The 13,320-nt window shown below is 41.0% G+C and overlaps 1 protein-coding gene across 4 annotated transcripts in view; it reads right to left on the reverse strand.

Annotated features, from left to right (window-relative positions):
* The window catches only part of LRP1 (LDL receptor related protein 1), a 222,721-nt gene that overhangs the window by 68,287 nt on the left and 141,114 nt on the right, over positions 1-13,320 (reverse strand). For all 4 annotated transcript variants that reach the window (XM_075265731.1, XM_075265730.1, XM_075265729.1 and 1 more), the window contains 9 exons: positions 12,204-12,371; positions 10,735-10,917; positions 10,398-10,598; positions 9,871-10,116; positions 6,252-6,449; positions 3,530-3,734; positions 694-858; positions 297-541; positions 33-164 (listed from right to left, as the gene is read on the reverse strand). In XM_075265731.1, the coding sequence (XP_075121832.1) occupies positions 33-164; positions 297-541; positions 694-858; positions 3,530-3,734; positions 6,252-6,449; positions 9,871-10,116; positions 10,398-10,598; positions 10,735-10,917; positions 12,204-12,371 (1,743 nt within the window). The remainder of the gene's footprint in view (positions 1-32; positions 165-296; positions 542-693; positions 859-3,529; positions 3,735-6,251; positions 6,450-9,870; positions 10,117-10,397; positions 10,599-10,734; positions 10,918-12,203; positions 12,372-13,320) is intronic.

Consider the following 13,320-nt stretch of genomic DNA (forward strand, 5'->3'; position numbering starts at 1 on the left):
TGTTGTGCAGGGCAACACCTTGATGCACTTACCAAGACAAGTCTTTTTGTCAGGAGACAACTTCATGAGATGCGGGCAGGCGCAGGAGAAGGTCTGGTTGTAGTTAATAAGGCACAAGTGACTGCAGGGTCCTTTTCCATCATTTGCTGCACATGGATTTGGAGCTACAATTTACCAATGGAACAGAGAAATAAAATAATCAGTTTATTGATGGAAAAGTCCAATAATTTATCATTAAGATCCTGTAGGTGAAGTATGACTGTACAAATGTGAACACAAAAAGTTGTATGCCTTACCTAAGGGTTGACGTGAGGGGTGATAAACCTGAAGGTCAAAGGGCTGTGTGTTTGTGCGCTGTACAACAGTCACATTGTGACCAGTCCATTTATTTGCCTTTGCCAAGGTGTTTGTCCTCCAGTCAGTCCAGTAAACTTCACCACCATACAGTGTGACGGCAAAAGGATGAGATAAGTATTCGTGGCCTTTCAGCACTTCAATGTGTCCAGAACCATCGTATTTTGCGGAATATATTGCATCTGATCTGAGGAGTGAACAAAGCTAAGTAACCAACTCTCAAACACAAGAGATTTTTATAGAAAAGTCTATTCATTTATATTAATGCTATTTATTTTTTGAGTACATTGGCCTGGAGCTTCATCCTTCATACATATATGACATATGGTTAAGCTGTACCTGGCATCAATCCAAAGAATGCGTTCCTCTAGGTAGTCTACCGTAAGACCATTCGGCCACCCTCCTGACCCAGTCTCTTTATGAATAGTCCTGCGGCCCTCTCCACTCATAGAAGCTGCTTCAATACGTGGCAAGCTGGAATCCCAGTCAGTCCAGAAGAGGATTCTGAAGAAAAAAAAAAAAAAGATATTAAAAAGGTCTCATAATGAATATACAAATGACTAGACGGGTAACATGTAATTGTTCTCTTATACCTTACACTGGACATAGTATTTATATAACCAGTAGGTCCAATAAGCAAATTATAAAATAGTTTTTGCTTCCATTCTTCAATTTTATTATCATTGCATTATTGTTGTTATTATTATTCAACTGAAATAAAAAGCAGTTTTGGAAGCACCATATGGGGCTGTTTGAGTGCTGGGGACCGCCCCCAGTGCTGCGAGAGAACTCATTTGCATACCGAAGAAAACCAGCATTTCTACTGAACAGCGGCGCGGAGAAGACATCTAAAGGTAGGAGAAGAATAGCCTTTCTTAAGGCTATTCCTACGTGTTAGGGACAAAAATGGTCATTTTAATGATGGAATCCCTTTAAAACAAGTCCTACATGTTAAAAACTGTCAACATTGTCTTTTAGAATGTGTCAGCATGCCTTCACCACTTCTATTTGTGTATTTGGTGGCATCTTTGTTTATGTGTTGGTGTGGTAGGAATACATTAGTGGGTTGGATAATAAGAACCCAGTGAAGCGATCACCGAACCAGGCCTGCCAGTCTCATAACCACTAGAGTCTGTAAAAACTTGTCTATATAGGAATTCCCTGGGCTAGAGGATGTAAAATTGTCCTCTCTAAGTTTAGCACCATGACCTGCACTCCAGACTTCTTGCAAACAAAAAAAAACTACTGCAAAAAAACAATAGGTGGGAATGTGGTCCTGGACAGCCTGTCTGGCTACCTGTACTCCAGATTTATCAAATAAGATTTTTTTAAAAAAAATTGACGCAATCTCACTCCATCGACTAGGTGCCATAGAAAGCAGTAAAACATCTCAGGCCAGATGCACCAAATTTATCTAACATTGTGTGACGTGTACGTTTGGCGCAAATTAAGCCAATGCAAACTCCAAAGCTGACCTTAAAAACTCCCTTCGTAATAAATCTCAGCCATTGTGAAATCTATTAAATTATTTTAATCTAGGATTATAAAAAAATATGATTATCATTGAATGACCACACAGATAGTGAACCATGTAATCCTCTATGGAGTCCCTCCTTAAAATTGCTATGAGATCCAAGCTGTGTTTCATAGTACCTAGTAAACTCTGCACAAACAAATCCACTGAAGAAGAAGATAAAATTTACATTCACACACGCACAGCATGGTAAATACACTTCCTAATACAAAGCACAATAAGCATTTAAGGAAACATCTGCCAAGTACATTAACGGATTTGCTTTTTGCTTGTGAACTCTGGTCACTTTCACCATTCCAGCCAACGTCTTCTCTAGTTTATGTGTTTTCAGTAAAGCTTTGGCATGCCATTTGCATTCTGTTTCATAACACTTCCAAGAACCTCCCGCTGGACTGATCAAACACAACTATCAATTACAGTCCCACAAGCTTATCTTTGGACTCTGTCACTGGAAAAAAATGTCAGATGAGCCAGAATTATGCAGAAATTCTAACAGTTAAACCACAAGTGTCTGCAGAGGGCTGCGCCTTTCAGATAAAACCAGCTACAATAGGAAAACATATTGCTCTTCTCTAAATTTTCCATGAATGTCACTCGCTCGCTGAAAGCCGTACTTTGCAAATACTTCAAAGCGCGATTTAAGTACAGAACAAGTAAATTAGAGCAACGGATGAGCTACTGGAAACCACAATTGTTGGTCTTGTGCATTGCTAGTACGTCGTCATACCACCCAAGCATCCCACTTATAGGACCTGAATTCCATTACTTTGCTCCCATATGGTTCCTCATAAAATAGAGATCAATACATCGAGCAACCCTGTTGCACTGCTATATGAAGTGCCCGCTCCCACCATGTATCAAGTTTCATTGTTATTAAAGGGATTCTATCTTTATAATCACATTTTTTCTCAAACTTAAGAAAGGCTATTCTTCTCCTACCTTTAGATGTCTTCTCCGCGCTGCCGTTCAATAGAAATCCCAGCTTTCATCTGTATGCAAATGCGCGAGGCCCGATTGCAGAACTGACTGCGCATGTGTAGAAGTTTGAACCAAGCTCCAGAAGAAGACGCGCAGAGAGGCCGTTCCAGAAGAAGATGGAGGTGGAGCTGGAGATTTCTCTCGCAGCACTGGGGACACTCCCAGTGCTGTTTGAGTGCTGGGGCCCGCCCCCAGTGCTGCTAGAGAACTCATTTGCATACAGACAAAAACCGGGATTTCTACTGAATGGCGGCGCGGAGAAGACATCTAAAGGTAGAAGAAGAATAGCCTCGACAAAAAATTTGATTTTAATTGTAGAATCCCTTTAATATAATTAGATGATTTTTGCACCAATGTGCAAGTGAATAACATTGCTGAAGGAGAACATGGATCGGTCTATACATATGGTGCTAGCTGCCAAGTCTTATTTATGGCCACATAATACACCGGAGGATCAGAAGGAAGTGGAAAACTAAATACATCCAATGGTAAGAAAATTATTTGTGCTACAACTTTCATCATGCAGCCTTGTAATAGGACATGGAATATTTTTTGTGGGACCTTTAATATGCCAGACAATATGAAAGCTACCTGAAAGCAATGATTAATGCTTGTCTTATTATCGCTTTAAGTGTATGTAATAGAACAAAACAAAATACAAACCCATTTCGAGGATCTAGTGCAATGGCACGAGGATGTTCAATATCTCCAGCCAGAAGTGTAGTCCTCATTGTACCATCTAACTTGGCCACCTCAATCTGGTCCAGGTTGCTCTCTACCCAGTAGATATTACCAGCAATCCAGTCTACAGCCAAACCTTCAGGGGTCGCCAGGCCATACTGGATGATGACCTCAAAGCTGGTAAGGGCTAAAGAAAGGTAAAATGACAGATGGCAATGAATACAAAATTAGACAATTCATTACATCACACTGAGACATCAGAAGACATCAGTGGTTGTCTGTAACTTGTGACCACAGAACAAAGGGGTCACAGCCCTCCGCCAATGCCCATGAACCTTGGTTTTTTCTCCGTTCTATCAACAGGTGGAGATCATAGGGCACATACTCCTAAGATGACATTTTGTGTTTGAAGAAAGCATACTCATTGTCTGGCTGGCGCAGGAGCCTCCCTGCTGTGCCTCTTTACAGTAAGGCAATACAATGTAAAGTTTTTACTCTGACCCCACAGTCATATTCCAGGCAAAAATGGAGCAGATCAGCAGATTTTTACAAGACTGTTTGTTTCACATTCATGAATAAAATGCTGAAAACTGATAAAAAATAAGGGCAGGTTCACACTATCCTTATTAACGTCCATTGCTCTTTCTGACAGGAGAAAAGATGTGCAAAAGTAACAGACATGAAGACAGTGTCCATCACGTGGTTTACATTAGAATGAAAGAGAGTACACAGAGAAGGCTCCATCTGTGTCTGTGACTATTACTGATAAAGTCTGATGCTCTCATCCTATGACGAGTGTGAACATCCCCTTAGGGCAACTGCATTTATTATTGACTCATAGGCTTAGTATTCCTTTACACCATCAAGGCTGTTCCATAATACTAATATTACAAGGTATGAAGGAAAAATATATAAGTGTGTATACAACCTTGTTCTTTTCGTGAGAATTTAGTACAAACAATTTCATAATAGTATTTTTAACAGTAAATCTTGTAAGGCAAAATGTCTAGGAAACAAACATTGTCTTCTTCTAATCCTGAAATGTACACAGTTAATATCTATAGTCAACAAGGGTTTGGACACACATATTGAAGGTGTCTGGTTTGTGTCATGCTGTGGTGTATTCACATGAGGATACACAGAGGATTTGCCTTGTGTCCAGTTTTTAAGCTGCGAATCTACTGCTGATGACTAATGGAGGCAAATTGCAAGTGATGAAAATCGTACAACATGGTAGGGACGCATTCAAGCCCCCAAGTATACAAGCCATAAAGCCGATGAGGAAACACCAGACTAGTGAATGTCTATGCAGCAGACCTAGTTACATACAACTAAGGGGGAATTAGCATTTTGTTTTCCCAGTCCCCTCCTCTTTGTAATTGCCATCAGACTATAATTAGCATTAACAGCAGCTCCGAATACTAATTAACTCTTGTATCATGATGAATGTTTTCCGGCTAGGAAGGGTATCATTAAGAAAAGCATGATGTGCAACCCAGACCAGACAACTCTCTAGGCGGGGTGTTGAACTGTGCTAGTAGACTCGCATGCTTCACTGCCGAGGACACTTAAGGGGAAAAAAAATCTATACATATATTCCTGCACTTTATTCGCCGTAGAGCAATATACCCTAAGACCTCAGATTTCCTGTGATATTCTGTAAACTCTCCATCTTCTACCACACTGCACTGCAGTCCAATCTGTAGCAGTTTACAGAGCAGAAGTTAAGCAGAGATATAGTTTTATGGCAAAAGATTCTAAAAGATTATTCATCTAAAGCTTTACTAAAGAGTCCAGTGGGTGGTCCTACGTATGGATTGACAGCTATTTTGTATACATATTCATAGGGGGAAGGCTGTGAATCAGAAAAGAGAACCTCCCACAGGACTCCTAACCATAGACAGGACATATAAATGAATAAAATCCAAGCTATACTGACGTTATACATCAAACTGCTGCGGATGGGAAAAGAGTGCAAAGTGGCAAGTTCACTTTAAGTAAGCCACCCCCTTCATAGACCACTGTAATGCAATTTTGGTTGTTGTCTCAAACAAATTTCACTATATTCATGTAAGTAATTCCTGCCATAAAAAAGTCTAATAAATTTATTGTATCAGATTCTGAAGTCCTTCAAGAACCTGCAATCAAAAAATTGATTAAAAAAAATAAAGTTGGTCATACACATTAGATTACGGTTGTCCAAACCTGACGATTTTATTGGGATCGTCCAACCTTCTAATGTGCATGGTGGTGTCCTCATTATTTCCTGCAGGCAGATGTCAAGGGAAAGAAAGACTGGGCATATCTGATTTCAACATGCCCAATCCTTTTGTTTTCAAGAGATATAAACGGATCTCAGAGATGTCTGACAGCAGCTTATTTCTTATTCCTATTGAAAACATATGCACCCTTGAGTGAGCGGAGAGTGCATCTGTATGTGGGATAGGTGGCTGCTTCCAAATATGTACGGTCAGCCTTATATTGTATGATTAACAAAGACCTAATTGAGAATATTATTCTGCAATGCAAATTCATAGGAAGGCAAAGGTAGTCGCCAATTGCAAAGTTCCTTCATGTCTCCAATCTGAAATTCCAGGATTAAATAACAGCTAACTTGTAACACTACCTAGAAGACCTCCATTATAGTCAATTAAGCATATATTTTTTGTAAGAACAAGCAAATCACAGCGCCATTTCCACTTACCGCCACTTTCAGACAACTTCCCACGATATATCTTGTCCTCTACTACATCAGTCCAGTAGAGGGTGCTCTGGTTCAGGTGGAAATCCAGGGCAATGGTGTTCCTCAGTCCTGGCACAAGGACGCTGTAATCCCCTTTATTCAGATCTATCCGGCGGATTTCATGGCGGTTAGAAAATATGATGAATGGTTTAAAAGGATCTGAAAAAAAAGAAAAAAAAAGAAGAGAAACAAAGGTTTACAGATTATGTCTCAGCTCCATTACCAGAAATTCTAGGTCAGTAATATAAATATCACAGGGGCTCCATCTGCTTCTTATCATGGGTGTCCGGTTATTTGCTGGCTTTTATACATTAATAAAGTTGATGAAATGTTGATAAAAGGGCTATAAAGACGTGCAACCACTTCATGTCATTGCGATACATGTAATATGTTCCTTGTTTATGACAGAATTCACACTCTGTTGAACATATGTTGGGATAAAGAAGACTAATGAAATTTAATGGCGAAGCATTAAGCATCCTGCCCACGAAAGTAAACATGGCAGCCGTCACTCGTACGTAGGTAAAGACCAGATGGGGGCCACAGAAAATATTTATGTTACTAGAGATCATAGGTAGGATAAGGTCACGAGAGATATATATATATTGGCCGGCACGGCTTCCCGCAGTGTTTTCAAAGCCGCTGAAGACATAACTGCACATTTCCAGCTCCGAGGACCGTCTTCCAAGAGCAATAGTCTCAATACAATACAACCCCGGGAGAGAAAGTGAAAAGAATTCTAATGCATTTCTAAGATTTCCAATTCTTTAGCACATGAAATTGTATATCAGAACCGACACAAATATTTGGGTAGCAAATGCCATGAACTAATAGCTTCTGGCTATGACAGGGTTACACACGCAGCGAGAGAGAGGACGCAAAAGGAAAATGCTTTGCACATCTTCTGAGCAAACAGAAAACCTTGGTCTTGGCACCCAGGCGCTAGCACAATGGTGCCATTATGAGGGTCTGTTAATATGCTGACTGCGCCTCTCTGAGGACGACAAGAGCTGGATGAATGGCTGTGTCACTGTTTCCTTTGGCACACGTCTGGAGCACACTGAACTCATTTGGATAGGACTGGTGCTCCCAGGTCATGGGATAAACAAAGATGCCACATGTATAGAAATGGCATTTTCCTGGGTTATGCTGTCCTAGATTTCAAGCTTAGGGTGTTTTAATGGAAACTTAACAGCAAATGCTGCTAGTAAATGTATATATATAGTGCTATATACTATATGAGTTTGCCCTCACTGCAAAGCCAAAAAGACTTTAGTGTTCAGACGGGGTCATCACCATGTAAAACACAGATGTAGTTGGGGATAACTTTATATTAAATTCCCCTTACCCACAGTTCTGCCAGTATTTTAGGACACATTTACTTTATTTTATCCATAAAAAATTAATACTTAGCACTCTAGGTAATACTTGCAATTTAATAAAGTGCCTTTACTAGTGTCTTGGGCTAATATTATGAAGGCAATACACTGATATCTAGCTATTAAGTGTTGGCCTGCAACTCTATACATAGGATCATCCCCAGGAAAGAAGATATCCAACATTGTCCACAAGTCTCATTTCACTTACAAAGCTTAACGTTACAATTTTTTTTTTTTTTTTGTAGATTGTGAGCCCCATATAGGGCTCACAATGTACTTTTTTTTCCCCTTTAAGTAAGTCTTTGTAGAATGGGAGGAAATCCACGCAAACACGGGGAGAGCATACAAACTCCTTGCAGATGTTGTTCCTGGCGCGATTCGAACCCAGGACTACAGTGCTGCAATGCTAACCACTGAGCCACCGTGTTGCCCCTGCTTAACTTTACAATTGATCATACTGGACCAAACAAGCAGAAAGGCCGGCAGTGACTTCCTCAACACGGTTATACATATAAAGTTAAAGAGGACCTTTCACCATTTGGGTCACATGAGCTTTAATACGGCGATGACGCTGAGCAGTGACCGTCGGAAACACCCTTCTGACGGCGAAGAGCTCCGGTACCGGCACTGATAGCTCTTCACCGGGGGCACAGAATGTGAAAGCTGAATTGAGCGCACTGTCGGCTTTCTAACGGTATATTAAACCACATGTGCCCCAAATGGTGATAGGTCCTCTTTAATGAAGCTGTGCATATGGTGCCCAACCATTACATTGCTCTATTCAGAATGGGAAACAAATTTACCCATGCTCCTTATTGGTGAGGGTCTGAGCAGTCAAACCCCCACTTTTCTGAAAAGTTGTCCTGAAGACATCTTTTAGAAGCCTAGAATCTGTGTGATCATCATACAACCTGGACACATTTTCATCCACTTCAAAGATTTTAAGGATTTGATATAAAAGGAATATTAGAAAACAGCAAAATTGGAGCAGTGGTTGGAAATGTGTGACCCCCACTCTATTAATTTCAATTAGACTGCCAGAGAATTGGTATACTTTGGCTATCTGCAGTGGTTCCACTTAAATGAATGGAGTAAGGATACGCATTTGGAAAACCCCTGCTTTATTCAACCTGCAAACAGCCCAAATGTTGCAATCAGTGGGGGTCCCAGCAGTCGGATACCCAACGGACCGCAATTACTCCCTATCCTGTTATGACCATAATGCCCTTTTAAATAAAATGTTTTCGTAACTACAAAAAAACATTCAACCAGTAACCATTTTGAATGGAATAAAAATGTTTAAAGGGGGCAGCATGGTGGCTCAGTAGTTAGCATTGCAGCGCTGGAGTCCTGGGTTCAAAACCTGCCAAGGATAACATCTGCAAGGAGTTTGTATGTTCTCCCCGTGTTTGCTTGGGTTTATTCCCATACAATAAAGACATACTGATAGGGGAAAATGTAGATCGTGAGCCCTATATGGTGCTCACAATCTACATAAAAATAAAAAAATTTTAAATGATTTTCCAACAAGACAGAAAAAATTCTTCAGAAATGTTTTGTTAGTATGGGTGGCGGATCTCTGAGGCCTCATTCACACATCAGTCAGAATTCTATTGGTACATACTGAGGTCAATTTTTCCTGCAGACCCATGTTCCACAGGAAAAAAAACCCACAGAAAAATGCACTATTGCCCATTTATTTCTAGACCAAGCATCTTCATTCAAGTCAGCGGGTCAGTGAAAATCAGGTGGCAGGACATGGATGCCATCTGCATGGAGTCCAATTTTCATGAACTGTTGCTAGGATATGAAAATGCACCATTATGTGGCCTTTTTAGCAGTTTGGACAATAATGGACCATGTTAAGTTTTTTTACACAGAAGACATGACATACACAGGGAAAATCACAGACACAAGAACAGCAAGTAAAAAATAAGAAAAAGGGACATGCTCACATGAGAAAAACACAAATGTGTGAAAAAGGTCTAAAAGATATTTGCTGAAATCATTCAAAACAATAAATCGTAAGAAAAAAACAACAACTTTCCTCACACAAGGGAAAGTTCTCACGTAGAAGATATGTTGCAATTCACATGACAATACTGTAAGAAACCGTGACATGAATACAGTCTGGTCAGCATGTTCAATATGCATTCAAAGGAGCAAACCCAACAATCCTGACCATTTCCAGGTTTACATACCTAAACTCTTGCAGGTATCATGGTCCGACTCCAAGACCCAGCCATCGTAACAAGAGCACTTGACAATAAACTTCTCCTGCTCGCACCTCTGGCTGCAGCCAAGATGCTTGGGACAGTAATGATGGATCTGGCATGTCTTGTTATCGGGACCAGTTTCCATTCCCAATGGACAGGAACACACAATGCCTTCTCCAGGGGCCACAGTACAGTTGTGACTACATCCACCATTGTTCAATGAGCACTGATCTGTACAAGAAAGAGGTGTGGGACATTAGATGCAAAATGGACAACACTAAATAATTTTACTTGACAGACATGGAGTCCAGGTATAATATAGATACTGATGTGCAGGCTTCAAATTGAGAAACCACCCGAGAGGTTTTATGAGCAATGGAAACAAGACGACCTTAAATGAGGCAATGAGGAGGTCGCCCAGTATAAACTACCATCTCTACATGACTAGTATAGCCTTGGATATGAGGAACCTTCAATGCAACCATGTAAGAATAACAGGAGGCCTAACTTACCACAAAGTTCTCCTTCATCAGAGTCATCTCCACAGTCATTGTTGCCATCACAAAGCTTTTCAGGAGGTAGACAGATGGAAGTATTATGTGCACATGTGTGAGATGGCGGTTTACACACAAGCATATCACAGTTCTCTTCATCGGAATGATCCTCACAGTCGGTATCGCCATCACACACCCAGGCCTTACTGATGCACCTTGCTGTGGTAAGAGAGGAAATATTAGCGTTATATATCCATTAAAACACGGTTAGCCCAAAAATACTGGTAACCTTCACAAACATGTAAGACATGAAAAACAAGGATTCTGCACATCACCGCTGAGTACTTCTCCTCACCAGAGTCCTTGCAGCCAAACTTGACATTAGGGTCGCATGCATGTGTCACACCATCGCAGTTCTTCTCATCACTAGTGTCCATACAATCTGTGTCTCCATCACAGCGCCAGCGGCTAGGAATGCACAGGCCGTCCAGCCGACATTGGAACTCATCTGTATGGCAACCACCAGGGGGTCGAGTAGCTATTTATATGGGTAGAAAGGGAATTCGCAAGTGTAAGGTGGAAATGAATTCATGTATCTTATTTACTGTGCATCCGGTAACATTTTATATCAATTTATCTACGGCTGAAATAAATCTACATTACTGAAAGTGCAAACGAAAAAAAAGACAAGACAAGATTTGACTTCGACTTAAAATATAGCTAATCTTTCAGGTGTATGCTGTGTGTACATGAGAATAAGACCATATATAAGAATTCTATTACTTATATTCAGCATTTTCACCTTTCTTCAGTCTCTTCTCTCTCTCTAATTTTCACTTGTCCCCTTAGCTAGAGAGTGCAATCTAGTTACTATGATGTCTCCCTACAGACTGCACATGACTGCATGGGCTAGTTCACACGGGGGCGTATTGTAGGATTTTGGTCCTGATTCTGATGCGGGAAGCCGCGTCAGAATAGGGCCAAAATGCGCCTGCCATGACTGTCGCGGCTTCCGACAGTCGCGGCACTTGGCTCTGGAGTAGGTCCAAATGAATGGGCCTAGTGCGGAGTGTGCTGCCACTAGGCGGATGCCGCGGCTGAATCAGCCGCAGAATCTGCCGGAAGAAAGGGCAACTCACTTCTTTTTTCTGTGAGTGGCAAAATGCTGCTCACAGAAAAAAGTAAGCTAGCGGTCTACATAGACCGCTATTGTGAGGGGGCGGATTGTGATGTGGATTCTGTGCCAAAATCCACCCCATCTTGCCCCATGTGAACAGAGCCGAAGAAAACAAAAGATTTTGCTTGCTCACTCACTCACAGGTCGTGGCAGTACCGTGCAGGACATTAAAGAGATGTACTGGGAAGGACTAGTGTGAATAAAGCTCTAGGGTGAGATAGACAATCTGCTATTATCTGCAGTAGCATGTCTGTGCCTCTGTCTCGCTCTCACTCGGATTCCTTTTTCCTCCTCACACTTCTATGGGATGTCTCTTGGAATGACAGTCTATCTTTAAAGACAAAGACGGATTCTGAACATTTGTCAGAGTAAGTTTACAGTTTAGGAAAAAGAAATTGGTGGAGAAGAGCCGGATTAAGTAGAGAAAGAAGAATTTTTCCCTTATAATATATTACAACATTTTATATATTCACTTGTACTATTGATTTATACAAAGTTAGTGACCACAAACATGTGCCTATATGACATATTAACTCAATTTCCCTATAACTTACAAAATGTGTGTCATTTAATGCAACTGCATTCTACTTCTTCAGTAGTGCTATGCCATAATGAAGACATGATGTTTGTTTGTGCTTCTATCTCACCTTGGTTAGTGCAGTTTGCATGGGTCTCGTCACTGTAGTCACCACAGTCATTGTCCCCATCACAGGTCCAGTGCTCTGGGATGCAGCGGCCACTGTTACACTTGAACTGGGTGCTAGAACAGGAGTGACTGCAGCCGTCCTCATCACTGTTGTCTCCGCAGTCATTGTCTGAATATAGAGATAAGTTATAAGTAGGGTTATCCCCAACAAAGAATAAACACCATAGACACTACGAGCAATCCGGGGGCAGAGTCTACTGAGGTCCTCTGAAAATGGCTGCAGTCAATAATATGCATTATTATAGTCATTTTTGGCACGGTAATTGCAAGAATAATAGAACAGGGAGGAACAATGCAAGTTAAAGCTGCAGAGGAAGAAAGGAAGGAAAAAGTATGCACAAATATCCAAGTTCAAGACTGACATATAGCTGACAGCAGTGCCCGGGTATGATGCCTGTCTTAGAAGACTATTCTGTATAGACCCTCCAGCGTTTTTTACTACAAAAGATTCTTGAGCTCTGTCTACCTTCTGCTAGGTCAGCAGATAATTTGGTTGTTCTGAGATACAAAAGAAATTTCAAAAAAACCCACAGAAAGTAGACGAAGCCAAAGCAATGCATGTAGTAAAAATGAAGTCTAATCCGAAGCATAGCAAACTCTCAAGCAGCATAGTCATTGACTAGATCACAGACACACACAGGATCACTACTGGGCGTCAGGGATCAGGTCAAATAAAATGATTTAGGCTCTTTTCGCACGTCCATCAGAAGCCTCTGTATGGAGAGTGCCAGTCTTCCCTCAAAATGCCACCATAGTGGAACCCATCATAAGTCAATGGGTGCTCTTGGTGTCTGCAATATGATGGATCTGGCACGCCATATTTTCCGTATTCTGTTCATGTGATGAAATGGGCAAATAGACGTCTTTATGGATGTGTGAATAGAGCCTCAAGTATGCAAAGCGAGGTAAATCTCCTTCCCTAACAAAGAAAATAATAAAGAAGAGGAGGCAAAAGCTCTAAAAGCTACATTTAGATAAAAAAGAACACAGAAACTGCATAGATCATTACATGCACCATATCTGTGAGGGGGAGGGGGAGAATAGCATTTAATGCCTAA

This window comes from Leptodactylus fuscus, chromosome 2 (genome assembly GCF_031893055.1).
Source record: "Leptodactylus fuscus isolate aLepFus1 chromosome 2, aLepFus1.hap2, whole genome shotgun sequence".
Classification (NCBI taxonomy): domain Eukaryota; kingdom Metazoa; phylum Chordata; class Amphibia; order Anura; family Leptodactylidae; genus Leptodactylus; species Leptodactylus fuscus.